An 18,931-nucleotide genomic window follows, 5' to 3' on the forward strand; every position below is an offset into this window, starting at 1 on the left:
AGAAAGCTTTCTGCCTGTTGTCTCTGCCAGATCATATAAAGTCTGAACAAAACAGCATGCAAATTCAGGGCAGAGTATCTGAACAGAAAGGAAAGTATATGATCTATACCATGCCCATGTCAGGTGAAGAGAATCATTCACTACAGGATGAAAGCTTGTTAAAAATGCAGTCAGAATAGTTATATTTGTCACAAGTGCAAAACTATGCAGACTTGGGTATCGTACCAGCACTTGTACTGTGTATGCATACGTTTCATGCAATGCAAGCATACATCCCTCTGACTGAAATAACGCTATTCCCTCATCACCAAGAGCAAAATTATGTAAATGACATTGCAGGCGGGGGAAAGGGGGAACACACAAATATCTTCCAAAAATTTTTAAATAGTCCGTAAATTACTATGTCCCCAAGTATCACAGCCTCTGGATATATTTTTTTTAAATACTGCATGTCCCCTAAAAAATATTGAACAAAAAGCCATTGAGATTTAGAATTGTACTCTATATCAGGCCTGGAATTTCTCATCTATAATGTACTGACTCCTGGTTGTCCTGAGAGTCAGACTAGATACAAACAGTCTCAAAAGATGAGCAAAAGGGAGGGGAAAAAAATCCCCAACCAAATACCTTCACATTTCAGGATACTACAGGGTAAGAAAAAGAATACCTTGCTTCAGAAGTGCTTTTGCAGTGCTTTGTTAGTGCCTGTTTGTGAATACTAACAACAATCATTTAGAATATCTTTTTGTAGAAAAAGAATCAGGCAAGATAATACCAGTAGAAAAGTCAATGTCATTTGATCACTGCCATATTTTTAAAGGAGTGCCCGGATACTAATGAATCTCTACAATCTCATCATTTGGTAGGTGGCTCGTTATCATCTTTTCATGGAAAAGGTTACAGGAACTGAAGATAAGGGATACATCTAAATGTTCAAAACACATGGTGAGTTTGTTCTAGAATTATCAAAAGGATTTCCTGTCCTTTTCTTAGACCAATACCCCACGTTGCTCTCCTCTTCCTCATAAAAGTTGATCTGACTATATATATCATACTTTATATATATATATACACAGAGAAACAGAGAAAGATGTAGTAATTCAATAGGAGTAAAAGAGGAAAAAACCCTTATTAATATCTGAATAAATACAGAATAAATATATAATTCAATAGTATTTCACAGTTATTAACTGTGGAAGTAAGAAGAAACTTCTGCACTAAAAATAAAACAGAACAAAACAGTGAAAGCGAAGTATGAAATGCTAAGACTAAGGCAAGACATTGAAGGACAAACATTAAGTAAGTAAATGCAACAGAACTGCCTGCCTGCCTGATCACTTTAGAGCAGATCCCAGAAGGCCAAAGTAGAGTAGAGCTTCTGTGCAAGAGTTTGGAAATAAGAATTGATGGTAGAACAATTTCTTTACAACCCTTTGGAGACTGAAGAGCCAAAACAGGAGGGAAATGAGATCTAGGCCACTCGCGAGATAGACCAATTTAATGGAATGCACAAGACGGCCCAAAATTGAGCCCTAGATTAAATTCCAAGTTACCTTCCCCATCAAAAGAGGTCTGGAGAGGAAACAGAAATGAAGCAAGCTGTGTGTATCAAATGCAAAAAGTCTTTCAGTCGGCATCTGCACATGCTGCCAGTCTATAGCAATGAAATCTGCAAACCTGATGTAAAGCATGAAAACACGCACTTTAGTGCATAATTCAGAACAGGCTTGGGTTTTCCGTGCAAAATTTGAAATGTCCTTTCACCTTGACTGCTTGATACCAAAAATTTGAGGCTAAATGTCTGAACGGCTGTTTGAAATTCCACAGCAATTCAGAGGCGTGCGTTTGCTCCTGGCCGTCCTAAGCGCTCCAAGTCATGTTGACAGGGATTCCCCATGATGTGGGCTCATACACTGAGCAATAAAACTGACCTCCAGGGGTGGCCACACAGCCACAGAGTGAGAATTACAGCAGCTTCAAAAAGGACTATGTATTCAACTCTCCTAATGAGAGCAAGAGTCACAGTGGTATTTTATCAAGAAAGGCATGAAGAGTTTGTACCTTTACACCTCAAAGTTTTAGTGGGACAAGAAAATAAATGGCTAAAAAATAAAATAAACAAACAATATTGTTTGTCTCTAGCAAACAATACTGTTAAGTTTTCAAGACTCTATAATTGAAACAGACTGGTTCTCAAAGTTTTGTTCATGTATTTTCAAGTTATTAAGTATGTCTGCACTACAAAATAGTTGGCTTGGTTTTAGTTTTTTTTCAGTATATAGAATGCCAGTATTCTGAACAAATAGGAGCAATTTTTTAAATAGACAAAATTCAAGATTGCTTCAGAAAATACAGTAAACTCTAAGTGAAAATGGGGCTTCAGAGATGCTATGCATTGAGCACAGCAGCTTAATTATTTTAAAGCAAGTCCTTCCATACCTACACAAAACAGAGTATTGCTAATGACAGTGACAGAAAACGATAACTACTCTCATTTCCACTTTGAGTAATTTTTCTGTGGTTAATAAATTATATCCATAACAGTGTTAATAAGTTATGGTACCGTGTCACTGCCTTAGTTTGCATTTATGATGAAGCACTTCATGGCATCACCTATACCCATGGAAGAACATAACAGGAGAGAGCCCTTCTCTGCTCTCAGAAGGGCTATGACATCCTATGCTGGCACTTTGATGGATACCCTAAATAAATGCTGTCTCCTGACCCCTGCCTAGCTCTTACTTCTCACCTCTGCTGCAGGAGCATGCCATGGCAGGGCAATTCAAAAACTTTAATACCTTTAATAAAACACCGGCACTCTTAAATCAGTGCCCTTTCCATAGGAATGATATACAAGGAGTTAGAAGTAAGGTGAAAATGGGAGGTATTCTGATCAATTTACTATGTGAAAAGGACACTGTCAGATCAACTCATCTTCCCTCAAGCTCCCAGAGGAAAACAGGAAGACTTAGACTGACTGATGGGCTCTTGATCAAATACTGTAAACATTTTTCCTAAAGGTAAGAATAAATAAATGTGCTTTAAGCTTAATATGATTTGATTTTTGAAGAAAAAAGAAAAGCAGAAGCTATTTAAATTCTTGCAACCCAACTATGGCAGCACTGGTGAAGATAGAGATGGCAACAGTAATAAGCACACTTTTAACAACTGGAAGAAGCTCAGGGCTTTAAGTATATTCTTTTACAAATAAAGAAATACAAACCAGTAAACAAACCATCCCAAATCAGAGTTCTGTAGTGTGGAGTTTTAGTCATCTTAAGCATTAACTTGAAGAGCTGCTATTAAGGAAGATTTTTTTTTTTGTCCATTAAAGTTATTACATAAAAATTCAGTATAGTTTGAAAAAAATTTTTTTAGAAGAATGTTATTATTGATTTGTTTCCTGTACCAGGCTACTTTCTATAGTAAAGTATTCCTTTTAAAAGCTTTTTCCTGCTTTATATATACATATATACAGAAACTCCTTTGTGAAACACAATGTTCAAATAGAAATGAGATATTCCATCTCAATAGAAATTATTTGCTTTCTATCAGTATGAAGTAAAAAGTAGCACTATTAGATTAAAATGGAGAAAAATCCCAAGTTATCTGCAGCCTCCATAAGCCAACAGTGCAAAAGCTCACATGCTTTTACAGTAGGTACATACAAGATAACTTCATAGACATATTACTGGAATGGTTTGCAACCAGTGAAGATAATGTTGATTATTTCCACTTCAAAACTTCCTATATTGGAGCCACATCACTGAAAACAATCTAACCATAGGGGGGAAAAAAAAGTGATGCGAAACAAGTCTGCTAATCTCTTCATGAAAACTAGACAGAGGAGGAGAGTAGTCTGCTGTAGATTAGCTGAAGTCTTTCAGAGACAAAGACTCCAGTATTCTAAGCAAGAGAAATAAAATCCCCATAAAAATACCTTCACTTAATTTCTCTTTCTCCCTCCCTGCTACAACTAGCATCATTTATTTGTATACTGAATTTGTCTCCACTGCGCCACAGTGAAATACATTCTATAATTTAAAAGGTAAAAAAAATACCATGTTCCCACCACAGCATCATTGGACACCATACTGCATAGAAAAATGAGTTGTGCCTTTGCAGTAATTTGACAAGAGAAGAACAAAAAGAATGGCAAAAATAGAACAATACGACTAAGGCTTGAAGAATGCATCAGTTCAATATTTAGCAACGCATAAATTGAGGTCTCATTTTTGTTTAGGTATATTTTGATTATAACTAATAAATGACTGATTTTCCTTTGGTTCTTTGCAACAACAACATATCACCCAAAGAGCTTTATTCTTTATTGCCTTCTCATATAGCATGCCAAAGACTGTCTCAGTTTATGAATTAGCATTTAAAACTACTGTAGGTTATCTAACAAGCATTCAGATTCAATAGTACTTTTGACAGCAGTAAGTAAAGAGCCTTTTAACATCTTGAAATACATGTGCTTGAAAAAAGTAGTTGCATCAAAGCAGTTCAAAGACTGCAGACAAAAACCAGTTAAAATCCAGTTTGCTGTAAGATGATTTTAGTGTGGTGTAAACAACCTTTCACGACTCCCCATGGGAAATGTTGTAAGACTACGTTCAAAATGAATCAGGCATATTTATAAAGATCATGAAGTGGTCAAATGCATTTGCATTTTTGGCAGATCCACTCCACGGGTACTACTTGCTACAGTCTGTAGAAATCTCAAATCTCACATCAGCCTTGCCTATAGTGCTTTATTATTTATTACATGTTATGCTAAGTACCTGCGAAAGGGGACATTCCTTGGCCAATGAACTCTGGTTCATATCCTTCAGTAAGTCCTTCAGAGCATTTCTTACTGTTGTGTGAGACCATTGTTCAGGAGGCAAGTCTTCTAGTTTAGGGCAACTATTTGAAACACAGATTAGAAAAGGGATTATTACAAGATTGCATCCTGCTGCAGAACATTCCTTTAAGACAGACAGATTTCATTTTGCGCATCAAGCAGATGCATCTGGAGATTGCTCTCGGTCTCCTGATTGTTCCGATTAGTTAATTACTTTATACAACACATCTGCTGTATTGATGCATGAATTATACATCAGCTGCATGTGGCGACTATTTTTTCATGTTACTTCTACCTTCCTGCTCTGATGCGCTTGGTAAAACAATTTAAGGTGTAATGCTTTCTCACAACTGATCATGAAAAGCATTAATATATTAACCATTTTTGCTTTTTTGTTGCCGTGAAATTTAAGAACCTAGACAGCAACAATAAGTGAGAGCAAGTCATTCTTTTACAAAATGCACACAGATGGTACTGTTCATGATATGCAAAAATATTTTTCTCTTAAGTAAACTTTATGTAAAATGCCTTCTTGTAATGCATCATTTAATTGACTAAAATGCAATATAGTTTTAATGAGATATCCAAAGAAAATCTATGTATCAGAGCTATAAAAGTTTTCTGCAATAGTATACTGTAAGTTAAAGAAGAATTAGAGTAACTAAAAAGGAATTTAGGCAAGCCTTTGTACTTTGAGCACAAAGCACAGTGGGAATTAAATACAAGCAATATTAACAGTTAAGAGCAGACAAGTAACAGTTCATATCCCAGAACTGGTATATGACTTACCTGTGTAACTGGATTTTCAGTGTGACCACATGATAAACGTCTTGCAGCATGTCTGCTACTGTAGCATCAGGGGCATCTGTCACATAGGAGAGTGGAACTGGATTCCACTTCCCAACCTGGATAAGCCCTGCAGGATTGTAATTTTCGGAGGGGAGGGGGAGTGGGCAAGAAAAGCAGGAAAAATTGAAAGAAGGTGATTTACCTAATTCCTAGGGGCAAAAGAAATATCTGATTTTAACAAGATCACTCCCTTTGTTTCTAACCTCTTAAATCTGGCAAAACAAAAGAACAACCCCCTCCCCCTCCAAAAACCCCCACCCACACACCACCAAGGATAGGCCTTATCTATACTATGAAATAATACAAATGCATTGCAGTAGAGATTTTTTTAATATGTATAGAAGCATATTTTCCTAAGCTACCATTAATTCAGTAGGACATGATATAATAGTTAGCATTCCTCTTAACAAATTAGTAAGAATTTTGCAATGCAAGAATTGAGCACAAAAAAAATTACTTTGCAGTCTATAAAACCATCAGGAACAAAATAAAAGAAACAGAGCTGGATATTCAGTCATAAATGCAAGTTGACTCTCAACAGTCCATCTGCTCAAATATGCTTTACACTTCCTTGTGGATCCTCAGTGGAGCAGATTATTAAGGTCAATAAGCATACTAATGATTCAGAGTTGAAGTCTTTTTTCTTCTTAAAAAAAAAAAAAGAAAAAAAAGGAATTTACCTCCACATTCCCCATGAACAAAATGTGCACTAACTAAATAAAAACACATCAAGGAAAAAAAAATACAGACACGGAATCTGTAAGAAGTTTAAGAAGTAAAACCTGCATTGCATTCCTGAAAAAAATCCCGCCCCTCCCCCAAGACCCCACAAACAAACACAATTCATTGTACAATTTCATAATCTTATTTACCTTTTGCTTGGGCAGCAGAGCTGTGAGAATATCCAAGAGATAGCAATGCCATTTCAATCAGCTGGTTGAAAAGCATATCCTTCCTCACCAACACAAATTCTGCATGCTCCTCCTTAGAATCATACTCAATGGCATTTTCATAATGTTCCACTACACAGAAAACTGGAAGCATACTTCCTATTAAAAAAATTAAATTTAACATATTAAAGTTGAGTTATAGTAGAGTAGGTGGGTCTATACAGAGTTATGTAAATAAAACCTGTACAAACAGGCAGAGGAGGCATCAAGAATCATCACAAATATTTGATCAACATATTCCCCGAGTCCTTTCCCCTCACCCTCCCCAAAAACCAGAAAGTTCTACAAAACATACATCTCCCTGAAAGGCAGAAATGCAAATTTATCTCCCTTGATCAGATGCAGATTTAAAGAATTACCTTCTATAGAAATAACAAGGTTGACTGAAGAGAAGTTGATTCTCTCTGTCCTGCCTGATTTGTTGTGAGTAGCAGGCAGCATGAGAACCTAAATACATACTGCAGATGTCTTCACTGTAAGCCATTTTAGTACCAGCCACATAATTTTGTTTGTTAACATTAAAACTTTCTTAGTCCTGCCAAAAATATTTAATTGGTTTCAACATCAACAACAAATCACCTTGTGTGTTATACATTCACTCTGAAAAGAGTACACAAGGAAACAAGGCAAAAGTTAACACTAATTCGTGCTTCATTCACTGAGTGCAATTGAGCACTACTTTCACTTGCATCTTTAAGGAACAAATCATTACTTCAATGCCACTTTAAGAAGTGTACCTGCAGTTCAGGCTTATTTTTGTTGTTCTTGTTGTTGTCTCCCGCACTTTACATCCCACAACGCTATTTTGGCATGCCTGAAAGTTAATTACTAGTTTCCAGTTTTGTAGCATCATATGGCAAACCCTTCCATACACTGCACAGAATATTAAGCAAGTAACCTTTTTTCTTTCCTTTTGCCTTTTTCTTTTTTCTTTTAATTTATTTTATTTTCCTCCCTTTTGATGACAGAGAGAGAAGTAACAAACAACCCAAGCTGGTTTAGGGACAAAATCTCTTCCAGCAATCAGACTCCTGGACTTTATGAAAATCCCTCCCAGCCTCCCAGATGGACATTGATGACACAATGACCTGTGGTTTTAAGCTCCAATCCTGTTCCACTGTCTCCAGCAGCACAGGTTAGGATCTCTTAATGACAGAAAGGAGAAGGGTTAAAAGGAGATGTACAGAACTGTCTTATGGCAGCCTGCCAGAGGGGTATCATCTTTAGCATAAATGATGACAAGGGTTATTTTAACAGGGCACCCAGGAACTCCAATTAGTCCTACAATGTTAATGCCTCTATAACCACTGCCCTCTAGACTTACAAAAACCTCCTAACCTGCTAAGGTGCACCAGACATGCTGTAGTCTAAAAGGAAGCTTTACTCTTGACAATAGAGTAAAACCACATCTGCTGATTTGTGCTCTAATGTATAGTAAGAAATCACGATAAAAAAGATACCTCTTAAGCACGTATATTTAAAATACATCTGTTCACCAGAGAGCCAATCTCTGGCAAACAAACCTCTTCAGGCTTGCAAGGAAAAGCTCACAAACTCACTCCAGTTTGCCCAATAGGCTCAGCATGAAAGACTGAAACACAAGAGCAAAAGCTTGCCAATATTCATGTAGTGCAGGAAGGAGATTTTTTTTTTCTTTTTAATTTTTTTTTTTTATAATCTGAGTGAGACTGGCCAGGAAGGGAGAGAAGACCAAAGCAAAAGCAGTACATGCAAAGCGATGTTTATTTCACTGGTTTTAAATAAGCTGTGGACACACACATTTCATCTGCAAAAAGGTGGTGGTTTGGTTTTTGGGCTTTTTCTCCCTTTCAGGCTCTCACAATTGATGTTTTACCTACTACCATCTGACTCAGAGTAAGGGCTCAAAATTCTTAAGTAGTTTCACCAGTAATTCCTGAAGATAAAGCGTAAGCAAAGCTTCATTCTAACAAATAGTGCAGATACATCCTAAACCAGCTAAAGCATATTAGTTTTTCCCCTTATCAGCTCCTACAAGTTAAGCTATGATCAGACACAACACACAGGTATTTTGCTGCTTATCAGCACCTTTTTTTGCCAGGTACATGGTTTCTTCAGTTGCAGCATTTTGGGAAATGTGGTACTTTAAACAACACAGGAGAGCCTCCTGGCCAAATTTTGAGGCACAGCATAGATTAACAGAGGTGGATCCCGGTAGTGCGACACAGGTATCATCTGACTACAAATCAAGCCACTAAATCTTTTAGCGAACTGTCACTAGTGTCCTTCTGTTAATGTGAAAAATGTTATACAGGAGAGCACAATCTCAGCTGGCTGATCACTCCTGCTAGTACTTGGCAAGACCTCCAAGTGCAGCAACTTCATAACCTTCTAGTATTAAAGGGGAGAGCATTGGTCAGTGCTCCCTGCTAAAAATACAGTATGATTTAAACCTGAAGGCAGTGTTAGAGCTTTTGCTGAAGGTTTACGAGTCTGTGTAAACAGCACGTCTGCCATAAGGAGCACTGAAGTCTGTAGAATCCTTGTCTAAAACTGTCCTGGCATTAAAGTTTGCTGTGCAAATATCACATAATACCAGAGACAGCTGAAATCTCCTATTTAGGAATTTATGGAACTTATATGTTTGCAGGCGTCAGAAAGTCCTTTTTATACAGCCCCACTGCTTCACTGTACAATGTTAATGCACTCTGCTTGAAAAGCCGTAATAAATTATATTTTTAATGCTCTTACCCTGGCTTTCTTAAGATGCATACATTCTTGGCAAACAATCAATAAATAGGGTAATCATGAGCAGAGGCCAAAGAATTTGCTGAAGTGCTGTTTTTCCATTTTTAATAGATAAAGATCTAACAATACGGACTGCTGTGTCTGTTCATTTCAGGATCAATATATTCTTTGTTTTCGCCAAACCGAGGAAAAAATAAATGATTGTACGATAAATGTTATGCATCAGACACAATGAAATTCCTCTGCCTTCTAACTTTGTGCGTTTAATAGTCTTGGTTGCATTTTGCACTTTGCTTAGCAAATACAAGAAAAATCTGGATTATAAACATAACTGATTATACTAGGAAAAGTAGGGGCTGTTTTAAGATATATGCCAAATTACATGCAGCATATTTCGATTTAAATTAGCAAGCCTGCAGGACATGGTCAAAAAGACTTACAAATCTTGATAAGTAAAATTAGCATATTATTGTCCATTAAAAGTATTTTCAATGCAAACAAAAGCCATCCATATACAAACATCAATGATTCTAAATGTGCCTTTTCCTTGTGTAAATGTCTAATTACAGCAAACCAGCCACTGAAAAATATGACACCCAAGTTGTTCATTGTTCAATAATGAATTGTACTTAAGAAAATAAACTGCAAAGATTGACATCATAAATGACTTTTTCAATGTGATACCTAAAGATTTACACTCTCTCCTTTAAACCAACTTGCAACTGCTATGGAACTACGGCTGCCCTTCCAATCATAGGACCATCATTAGGTGGAAAGGCGAAGAATTTGTTTTGGGGGTTCAGTATTTACTCTTACATATTTTTGCGTTTCTTAGCCCAGCGCTTACTCAAAGAATTAATGCACCAAATTACTTATATTTCAATGTAAGAATTTGCTTTAATCACAGTAGCTAGCCTTTACCTTAACAAAAATCAGACTCCACCCTGAAAAGCAAGATGCTCCACCCAAGAATGAACCTTACATTTCCCAAAAGTGATTTATATCAGAATTGGGAATATAGTATTTTAGAATGGAGATTTTAATCCTGAAATATAAATGAAGTAGAGTCTGCAAAAGTATGCTTCCCCCCCAAATATTATAAATCATATTTCTCTAATGCAGAATTATCAAAAGCGTTACCTTTTCTAATATTAGCTTTCATCAGGTGTCCAGAGTGTTTTAAAGGCACTCCTTGCATTTTAGTTCCTGTACTTCCAAGTCTTCCTCTTCCTAATGGGCTCCCATTCTGTTCCAAGCGCGCAATTTTGGCTGGTGGACCCTTCGGATCGCTTACATTGTTAGACATTTCTGAATGTTCTTTCCCCTGAGTTGCCTCGTTCAAATGATCCATACTCAGTCCCGCCTCTAAAGATCACCTGCCATGATTAAAAAAAAAAATATATATGTTGTACACGTGTGCGCATATGTATACGTACACAGCCTGCACATGTACAGAGACAGATATATATGTATCACAAGCTCATAAAGAAGAATAGATAACTATTTTAACTAAAAATAAATGCCTTTTTTAAAAGAAACAAACTTATTCTTCAAAAATTACCTCATATCCCAGTTTACAGAGAGATTGTATCATAATCTAGTGGAATGGTTTTTTAAAAGCCAACCAGAGTACCTCTTAAAAAAATTTTAAAAATCTTTGGAGATATTCTCCTAAAACTGAAAGAGTCTAAAACCCATATAAGTGATGATGATCGTCAAGGTGTGTGCTCCAAGACAGGTATTGTTACAAATCTCACAGAAAGGTTTGTTATTATTCGCGGATGTTTTTGTTGTGGAGAGAAAGATTTTAATGAAAAATTTCTTGATCTATTTGATTATAAAATGGACAAGCAAAAATAGAGAGATTGCTAAAACTAAAGTTGAAGCAACAGATTTATTAGAGATGTAGACTATTGTCCATTTACAATTCCTCTCCCCCTTAAAAATAGAAGTTAGAAAAGAATTTGCCATTTAACTTCAGAAAGCAGTGGCGGGAGAGGATTGCTTTTGAGTTTCCTAACCATATTATACAGAGTTTATCAACTTTTGCAAGGTTCAAAATATTCAATTTTTCAGATATTAAGTTTCAAGTGTTAAACAAAGTAGTTTATTCACTTAAGATAAATAACTGAATAGTTTCTCCCCAAACATAAAGCTGGGGTAAAATCCTCTACAATTTCTACAGTACTTTTGATGCCCTTAAATATAAAAAAACCCCAAAACCTGGGTGATGCTGACACAGCTATTTGAAACCAAAAAACCAGAATTTCAATAGCAAATTAAGAAAAGGTATATATTAGCATGCTTGTACTTCCCTTTTTATAAATTTTTGAAACCTCTGTCCATGAATAACAAATACAGTTAAATCACTAAAAATCTTCCAAGCCTACAGCATAACAGAGTAAGTTTTAAGGATTTTTGCCACTCATCAGAACCTGTTTTTCAACTATATTAAAAAACCTTGCTGAGAGCAAAGGCATCTTTCTGGTTATGATTTCACTAATCAATACTGTTGTGATTGTTAGGTATTTTATCTACCTTTCCCTGACAGGGAAAGGTATAACTATACAGACAATTATGTTATATATATATATATATATATATATATATATATATAAATAATATAATCACTAAGGACAGGTCAACAGACATTAATCTTTGAACCAGTATTTACATTAGCAAGTACAAATAGTAATACTGGGGAAGTCATATTTAGAAAGACTGGTGTGAATCGGATAATTGCTACTTTTCTTTCAGATTGCTAATAATTCAGCACATTTTCTGCACATTTCATAGCCAAGTTATTAGAGCCTAAATATCTTGGAATCTTTATATATATACACTTCTATGTCACTAGTATACATGCCAGTGATAATTTTGTAGACTATTTTTTTCTTGTTTGAACATCACCCTGTTTTTCCCGATACAGTGAAGAAAAAAGCAATGTATTAATTCAAACCTTTACAAGCAACCTCAAGAATGCAACCAAGTAGATGAAGTTCAGACAATCATTACTTTTCCTTATGCTGTTAGGTGACAAGCTAAGGTTCACTATTCATCTTTATCCCATCTGTTTTAGGTCATGCGTCTCATGAACAGTAAACATGCCTATTTTAGCCACTTTTCAAAAAGAATTTTTTAAACTGTGCTAAGTGTAACCTAAGCAAAGAATTACAGATTCAAACTGTTAACATCTTCCGATGTTTCTAACAACACGAACAGACCATAGGGCTGCTATTCTGAGACTGGTCTATCTCAAGAAAAAGAGGATTAACAAAACAAAACAAAACAAAAAAAAAAAAAAAAGGGGTGTTGGGGGGGGGAAGAGTAAAAGAAAACACACACAAAAAAAAGCTTCGAACAAGAAATTCCTGATCACTTTTGGCAACTTCAGAAGTACTCTAAGGCAGGAAGGTTCTTTGCTACAAAAAGTATCTAGTCATCATGAGTCAGAATCGCACTACATCATGTACAGTGAATAAAAGTGATAGATCGCCACTTAGTTAATACACTGACTGCAACCAAAACACCAAATGGGTCATTTTCGCTTGGCCTGAGAATACCCACCCATCGGCATCCTTTCACCGCTTAGTCATCTTGTAAAAAGCTTTATGTTACAAAGCAAAATTACATGCACATAAAACACCTAATTTACTCATTTAAACTCCATGCCCAAGGCTAAAGTTCACTGAAACCTCAGTTTGGAATAGTGATGAGCAACAACCAGCATGGCCTGCCCAGGGAGAGGGTGGCAGGAAAGACCTATCATCTCCGCCGGTTCCAGGCCAGGAGTTTCCCTGGGTTTCGCATTTAGGCATCTTTCACAACTACAAGTTTTCATCACAGATCAGTGAGAGAAGAGCACAATTTCAAGGCACAGTTTCCCGGAGCCAGCGTACACGTACAGGCACACCGCGCAATTTCTGAATGAGAGTCGGTGCCGTATCCCCTTTTGTCGCGATGTAACGCTGCCGGTATTATATTATTTCTTTCTCTCCTCCTGAATCAGCCCCCTCCCCATGCCTTTCCCCTCCTCTTCCCTCCCTCCCCCATAAAAACCCATAATCACATTTGAGAGAGGCTCCGCACTTATCCGTTCCATATGGCTCTCACAATCCAGGCCAAGCTTTCCCTGTGACCTTTTAAAGAGACAAAGAAGCAAAGTACTTATCTAGAAACAGAAACACTGCAGTTTTCTGAGTGAAATTAGCAAAACCGACCCGAAACTCACCACTTCAAAACTTGACAGCATATAAATAACAAAAACAAAGGAGGTTTCCTTTGCAGCCCGAGCTCTTGAAGAGGAAGAAGTTCAAGACTGATGTTTTTAGGTCCCCCCCTTTCTGAAGGGGGGTGGGGGGGGGGGGCAGCAGACCTGAGGACTACTTCCCCTAATATTCTCTTATTTTTTCTTTTTTTTTCTTGTTGCTATTTTCCTCTAGGCGGGGAGGGGCAAAAACAGATAGCGAGAAACAGAGTAGCCATGAGCAAAAATGGCAATGGACAAAAAAAAAATAGAGATTAAATATCTTTTGAGAGAGCCAGTTTTCGAGGTTTAGCAACGGAAGACAGAGCTGCAGATCAAATTGATCAGACAAGTGTAACGCTCAAAACGAGGAATTAATAATAATAATAATAATTTAAAAATAAGTAGCAGGTTTAAATTAAGGTGGAGGGTGATTTAAGTCTAGCTATCCTTTCAAAAATAAAACCAATGCATAAAGGATCAAGTGAGAAAGGGGGTTATTAAAAAAAAAAGCAAAGAAAAAAAAAGGCAGCTTTTCTATCCAGTGTGAAGAGCAGAAAGTCTACTTCTAGGTTGTCACTTACACTATTATTCTCCAATAGGCACCCAGAGGAGCAGCACACACAGAAGGAGCCCGCTCCCCTCCCCCTCCGCAAAAATATACACCGTAACAGCCCCCAAACTTTCTGCGGAAACCTCAGCCCCAGAGATCGCTACTGGAGATAAAAAGAGAAAAAAAAAAGTGGAGAGAAAATTGCAGGAAAAGGCACTAAAATGCCACTTTTAATCTCGCCTCTGCGGTCCGGGGAGGGAAAAAAAAAAAAAAAGGAAAGAAAAAAAAAAGGCAGAGAGGACCTGTCTCCTCTCATTTACCGGGGGCTGTTGTGCGAGCGACGGGGGGGAGAGAGGGAGCGAGAGAGGAGGGGAGAGAGAAAAAGAACAGAGGGGAGGAAGGAAACACACAACAAGGCACACCACCACCACTACAAAAAAGTGACGAGGTTTCACTCCCTCCGAGTCCAACACCGGGAGAAATTATAATTTAAAAAAAAAACCGATCCTATTAGGAAAAAAAAATTAAAAAAAAAAAAAGGAAAAAAGAAAACCAACAACAAAAAACTGGTTCTGCTTCTGCAAAGAAAAAAAAAAAGAAAATCTGGGAACTCCGAGAAGAGTTACTCGCAAGAAGGGGTAAAAAATATAAAATAGAAAGGTTGCAAAAAGCCAACAACAACAAAAACCAAACCAGCAAAAAAACCCCAGTAACAATTGAAAAAGAATAATAATGGTAGGCTATGTATTTTGTCTTTTTTTTTTTTTTTTTTTTTTTTTTTAATTCTCGTTTCCCCTGGCTGGCTGGGTATGGTTGTTATTTAGGCCGGTTTGGTGGTTGTTGCTGGATGTTACATGGATATGTGTGTGTGTGTATGTGTGTGTGTCCCCGGACGGAGCTGCCTCGCTCTGCTCTGCTCCCCCCCCTCCTCTCTCTCTCCCTCTCTGTTTCTGTCCCCATTAAATTATTAGTTGACTCATCACTACTCCTCCTCCTCCTGCTGCTGCCGCCGCCGTCCCCTGCTCACAGCCTCCTCTCCTCCTCTCCGCTACCGCTCGCTGCCGCTGCTGCCGCTGCTTCTTCTTCCTCCTCCTCATTTTAATACAAAATAACACCGAGGCCACCGGCTTTTTTTTTTTTTTTTTTTTCCACAGCCGGAGACGGGAGGAGGACGCAGCCTCCCTGCTGCTGCCCGGAGCCCTTCCCCAGCGGCCCCGGATCATCCGACACGTCCTGGGAGAGAGAGAGAAAGTGGCAGAGGAGGAGGAGGATGAGGAGGTGGTGGTGGTGGTGAAGGAGAGAGGCGTGGGGGAGGGGAGGCCGGGGAAGGGGGAGGGGGTCGGCAGAAGTGCGGTGGCAGAGGGGGACCGCAGCGAGGAGCGGGGAGGGGGCGCCGGGCCGGGCCGGGCCGGGCCGGGGGGGGCGGCCGCCGGCGGCGGTAGGTGAGCGGGGGGGCCGGGGGAAGAGGGCGTGCGGCTTCCGGGCGCGCACGAATTTGCAGCTCGCTGGGTGCGGGTGAGGCGGCCCTGCCGGCGCCGCGCACAATGCCCGCTCCGCGCCGCCCCGCTCCGCGCCGCCCCGCGCCACAGCGCGCCCCCCCCGGCAGATGGGGCCTGCGGCGGAGGGGGCGAGCCGGGGGGGACGGGCATGGGGGCACAGCCGCAGCACCCGCAGCAGCAGGAGGAGGAAGAGGGGCGGGGGTGAAGGCTGAACAATATCCTGCCGGCGCTGCCGGGTGCGCCGCGCTGGCGCAGCCCCCGCCCCTCGGCGCGGAGCCTGCGCGGGCCGCACCGGGCAGGTGCACGGCGGCGGCGGCCCCGCAGGGCCCGCAGGTGGGGACGCGCCGCGGGGGCCGCCCCGGGGAGCCGGCGGCCCATGTGGGGGAAAGAAGTTTTTCCTTCCCTACCCTCGCCTTCGATACCGACAGGGATGAAAGAACAGCACCAGCCACGGTTCTGAAAGGCGGCCGAGGCTGAGTGAAACCGGCCTCGTTCCGCGGAAGGCATCACCCAGCGCGGCTCTGGTGGCTCCGCTGGGCGCCGCGGCCAACCAGAGCAAGCTGCAACACACCGTGGGTGAGAGCGATACATCGCTCCGGGCTCGGGACGGCCAGATGCCACATCCCCACGCCACAAAACTGCCCCTGTGTCAAGTCCGCAGCGCGGGACCGAAAGCCACCCCTGAAAGGTGAAAGCTAAAAGGTGGTAAAGTATTGACAAAACAAGTAACTGCGAGACAGACATGGCGTGTTCCCATCATGCACGTGGAAGAAAGTAACCCAACTAGACAAACTTGAAAGCAACAAGTTTGTACAAGCTGCGAGATAAGGGAAAAATTAAACTTCTTTATTGATAAAATGCATAGTGTTTGAATAGACTATGTCTAAAGGGAAAATTGCATCATCGACCAAAGAAAACATGAATTACTGCATAAACAGGTATATAACCAAAATGTTTAGGGCAGTAACTTTAAAACAACTGACAACAAAGCAACAACAAAATACAAACATGAGGCAGCAGCAAAAGTAGGTGAGTGAGAAGGCTAATACCAGTCCTGTAGTACACAAAATAGTATGGCCTCTGAACACAGAAAAGGAAAATCATTAATTCTATGAAGAGAAAATTTTGCACTACGCATATATTACTTATTATTAAAGAAGAGGAATGCATCAAGACAAGGTAAAGAACCACATTGATGTTTACTAAAATAAGCACAAACAGCATATAGGACATGCAGGAAAAAGAAAATGGTAATAGGGCAAAATGCATGAAATATTTATCATATTCTGCAGTGCATAAAATAGATTATAATCTCAGAAGCAAAGAAATGCAAGGCTGGAAAATGAATACACTGTTACATAATACTATTATTCAAAGCAGAATAAGTGGAGGTGGCATATGTATGAAACATGAAAAGTTGTACCTATGTTGTATGTCTTGAAAAAGCTTACTAAGATCATTACCGAGACTGCTGAAAAGGAAAAATAAAAACCAAAACCCAAAACCAAAGAAACATGTTCCACAAAGAAAAACAAGGGAAAATGTAGATGACATCTTCCATAACATATGATCAAGGGGTAACTGTCTAGCGGGTTGTTTGTTTAGAAACCAATCTTTTTTTCAACAAGATAGAGTATCAATCAGTCCCTCTTAAAAAAAAAAATATATATATACATATATATATATGTATGTATTTCCCAATGCATTTGAATATTTGGAAGAAAACTGTATTAACTAGTTTAATCCAAACTTTGTGGGCACAATGGAAAATATCAATGTATTATTTTTTCAACCTTTTCAGAAAAGCCTGATAAGGTAAACTTAAACTTCAGCAGTACGCAGGACTGGCCACTAAAGAAAATCATGAAGGATGTGAGAGTTTCAGCTGGCAGTATGCTCCCTGCAGCATGATGGAGGATAAGGACACTGAAGATAATTTAAGAGATGCAGAGCTGATTAGAATAGAGCAAATATGATCTGGAACAAGATTTGGGACTAAAATACCACCTTATAAAAATGATTACCAGATATGACAATAACAAAACCAAATAACAACACCAAAAGATTAAAATCTTCTAAAATAACTTTTGCTTTGGTGTTCACAAATCATTCTGTTCCTGGTTAAAAAAAAAAGACAAACCAAAACAACACAATGTTTGGATTAAAACAAAGTGATTAATCTAAAAAGCAGAGATGGTGAATTAAAGGAGCAGGGAGATAACAATCTGATAATACAGGAGCACAGAAGGCCTAATAATGATATTATTACGCACATAACCAAACACTGACAAACAAATATTCTGTTAATTATATAATTGTGCATATGCTTCCTATGCTTGAGATAAATGATTATGGAAAAGAACTCTCTTCTTGAAATTGCATATATGCACTAAACCTTATAAACTCTCTACCACATGGATTAATCTAATTCCCATACACCACTTATGCCTGGTAAAGTATTTACTACAGACTTGGAAAGCTGAGCGTGAAACCCTTGCTTTGACTAGAAAGCACGAATTACGGAAGGCTGCTACGTCTTGACAGACAACAATCAGATATCTCTTATCAATACCGAACTACTTGGAAATAATTCAAGATACAGATATCTGATTTTCATTTGACCTATTCCAATTTGCACTTCACTGTGTCAACTTTGATATTAAAATGTTCAGCTAGAATAAAGATATTTATAATAAAAACATATATAAAGAACAGAAGATGAATAGATATTGTCATGGATACATATGCAGGCAATCATTTAAACACGCGGCAATAGTAACATCACATTTTTCATAGCTTCTAGTCAACGTACAGCAGGCAAATATATGCTTAATAAAGGTTATTAATCCTTAATAAAGTTGTTGCACTGTTTTTATTATATATAAATGCATTTTGCCCGAGCATATTTTGAAATAAGACAAATATTTAAAAAGTTGGGCTGCGTATTTTCAACCCCATGGTGAATTAACTCTCGAGCAGCAGTCTCAGTAGCTGCAAAGCAAAACAAATTCTCCAGTGTGGCATGCTGCCTCAGTGCCTCCTAAGGTCTCTGTTCCAATATTTTCTTGTTCAAAATAAATTAGGAAATATGGGCCCAAATCTTGAGGCTTGGCTCTTGTGCAATGCAAACAGAAATGACCTGGCAGCAGAGCAAAACCAGCATGGCTGTGTATTCTCTTTTATCAGATTTCTTTGGGGAGATCAGGCTGATTGGCTTTTACACATATGTACCTCTGACAATGCTGCAGCCCTTTGGGCAAC

General features: G+C 38.8%; 1 protein-coding gene across 7 annotated transcripts in view; it reads right to left on the reverse strand.

The window, feature by feature from the left end:
- SATB1 (SATB homeobox 1) overlaps positions 1-18,931 on the reverse strand; it is a 92,042-nt gene that overhangs the window by 59,619 nt on the left and 13,492 nt on the right. For 3 of the 7 annotated variants that reach the window (XM_077176587.1, XM_077176586.1, XM_077176578.1), the window contains exons 2-5: positions 10,513-10,748; positions 6,568-6,744; positions 5,636-5,762; positions 4,785-4,908 (exon numbers count right to left, since the gene is read on the reverse strand). In XM_077176587.1, coding sequence (XP_077032702.1) covers positions 4,785-4,908; positions 5,636-5,762; positions 6,568-6,744; positions 10,513-10,723 — 639 coding nt within the window. In that variant the 5' untranslated portion in view covers positions 10,724-10,748. The other 4 variants (XM_054644935.2, XM_077176584.1, XM_077176580.1 and 1 more) reach the window with 4 other exon arrangements.

The sequence above is a fragment of the Agelaius phoeniceus genome, chromosome 1 (genome assembly GCF_051311805.1).
Source record: "Agelaius phoeniceus isolate bAgePho1 chromosome 1, bAgePho1.hap1, whole genome shotgun sequence".
NCBI classification, from domain to species: domain Eukaryota; kingdom Metazoa; phylum Chordata; class Aves; order Passeriformes; family Icteridae; genus Agelaius; species Agelaius phoeniceus.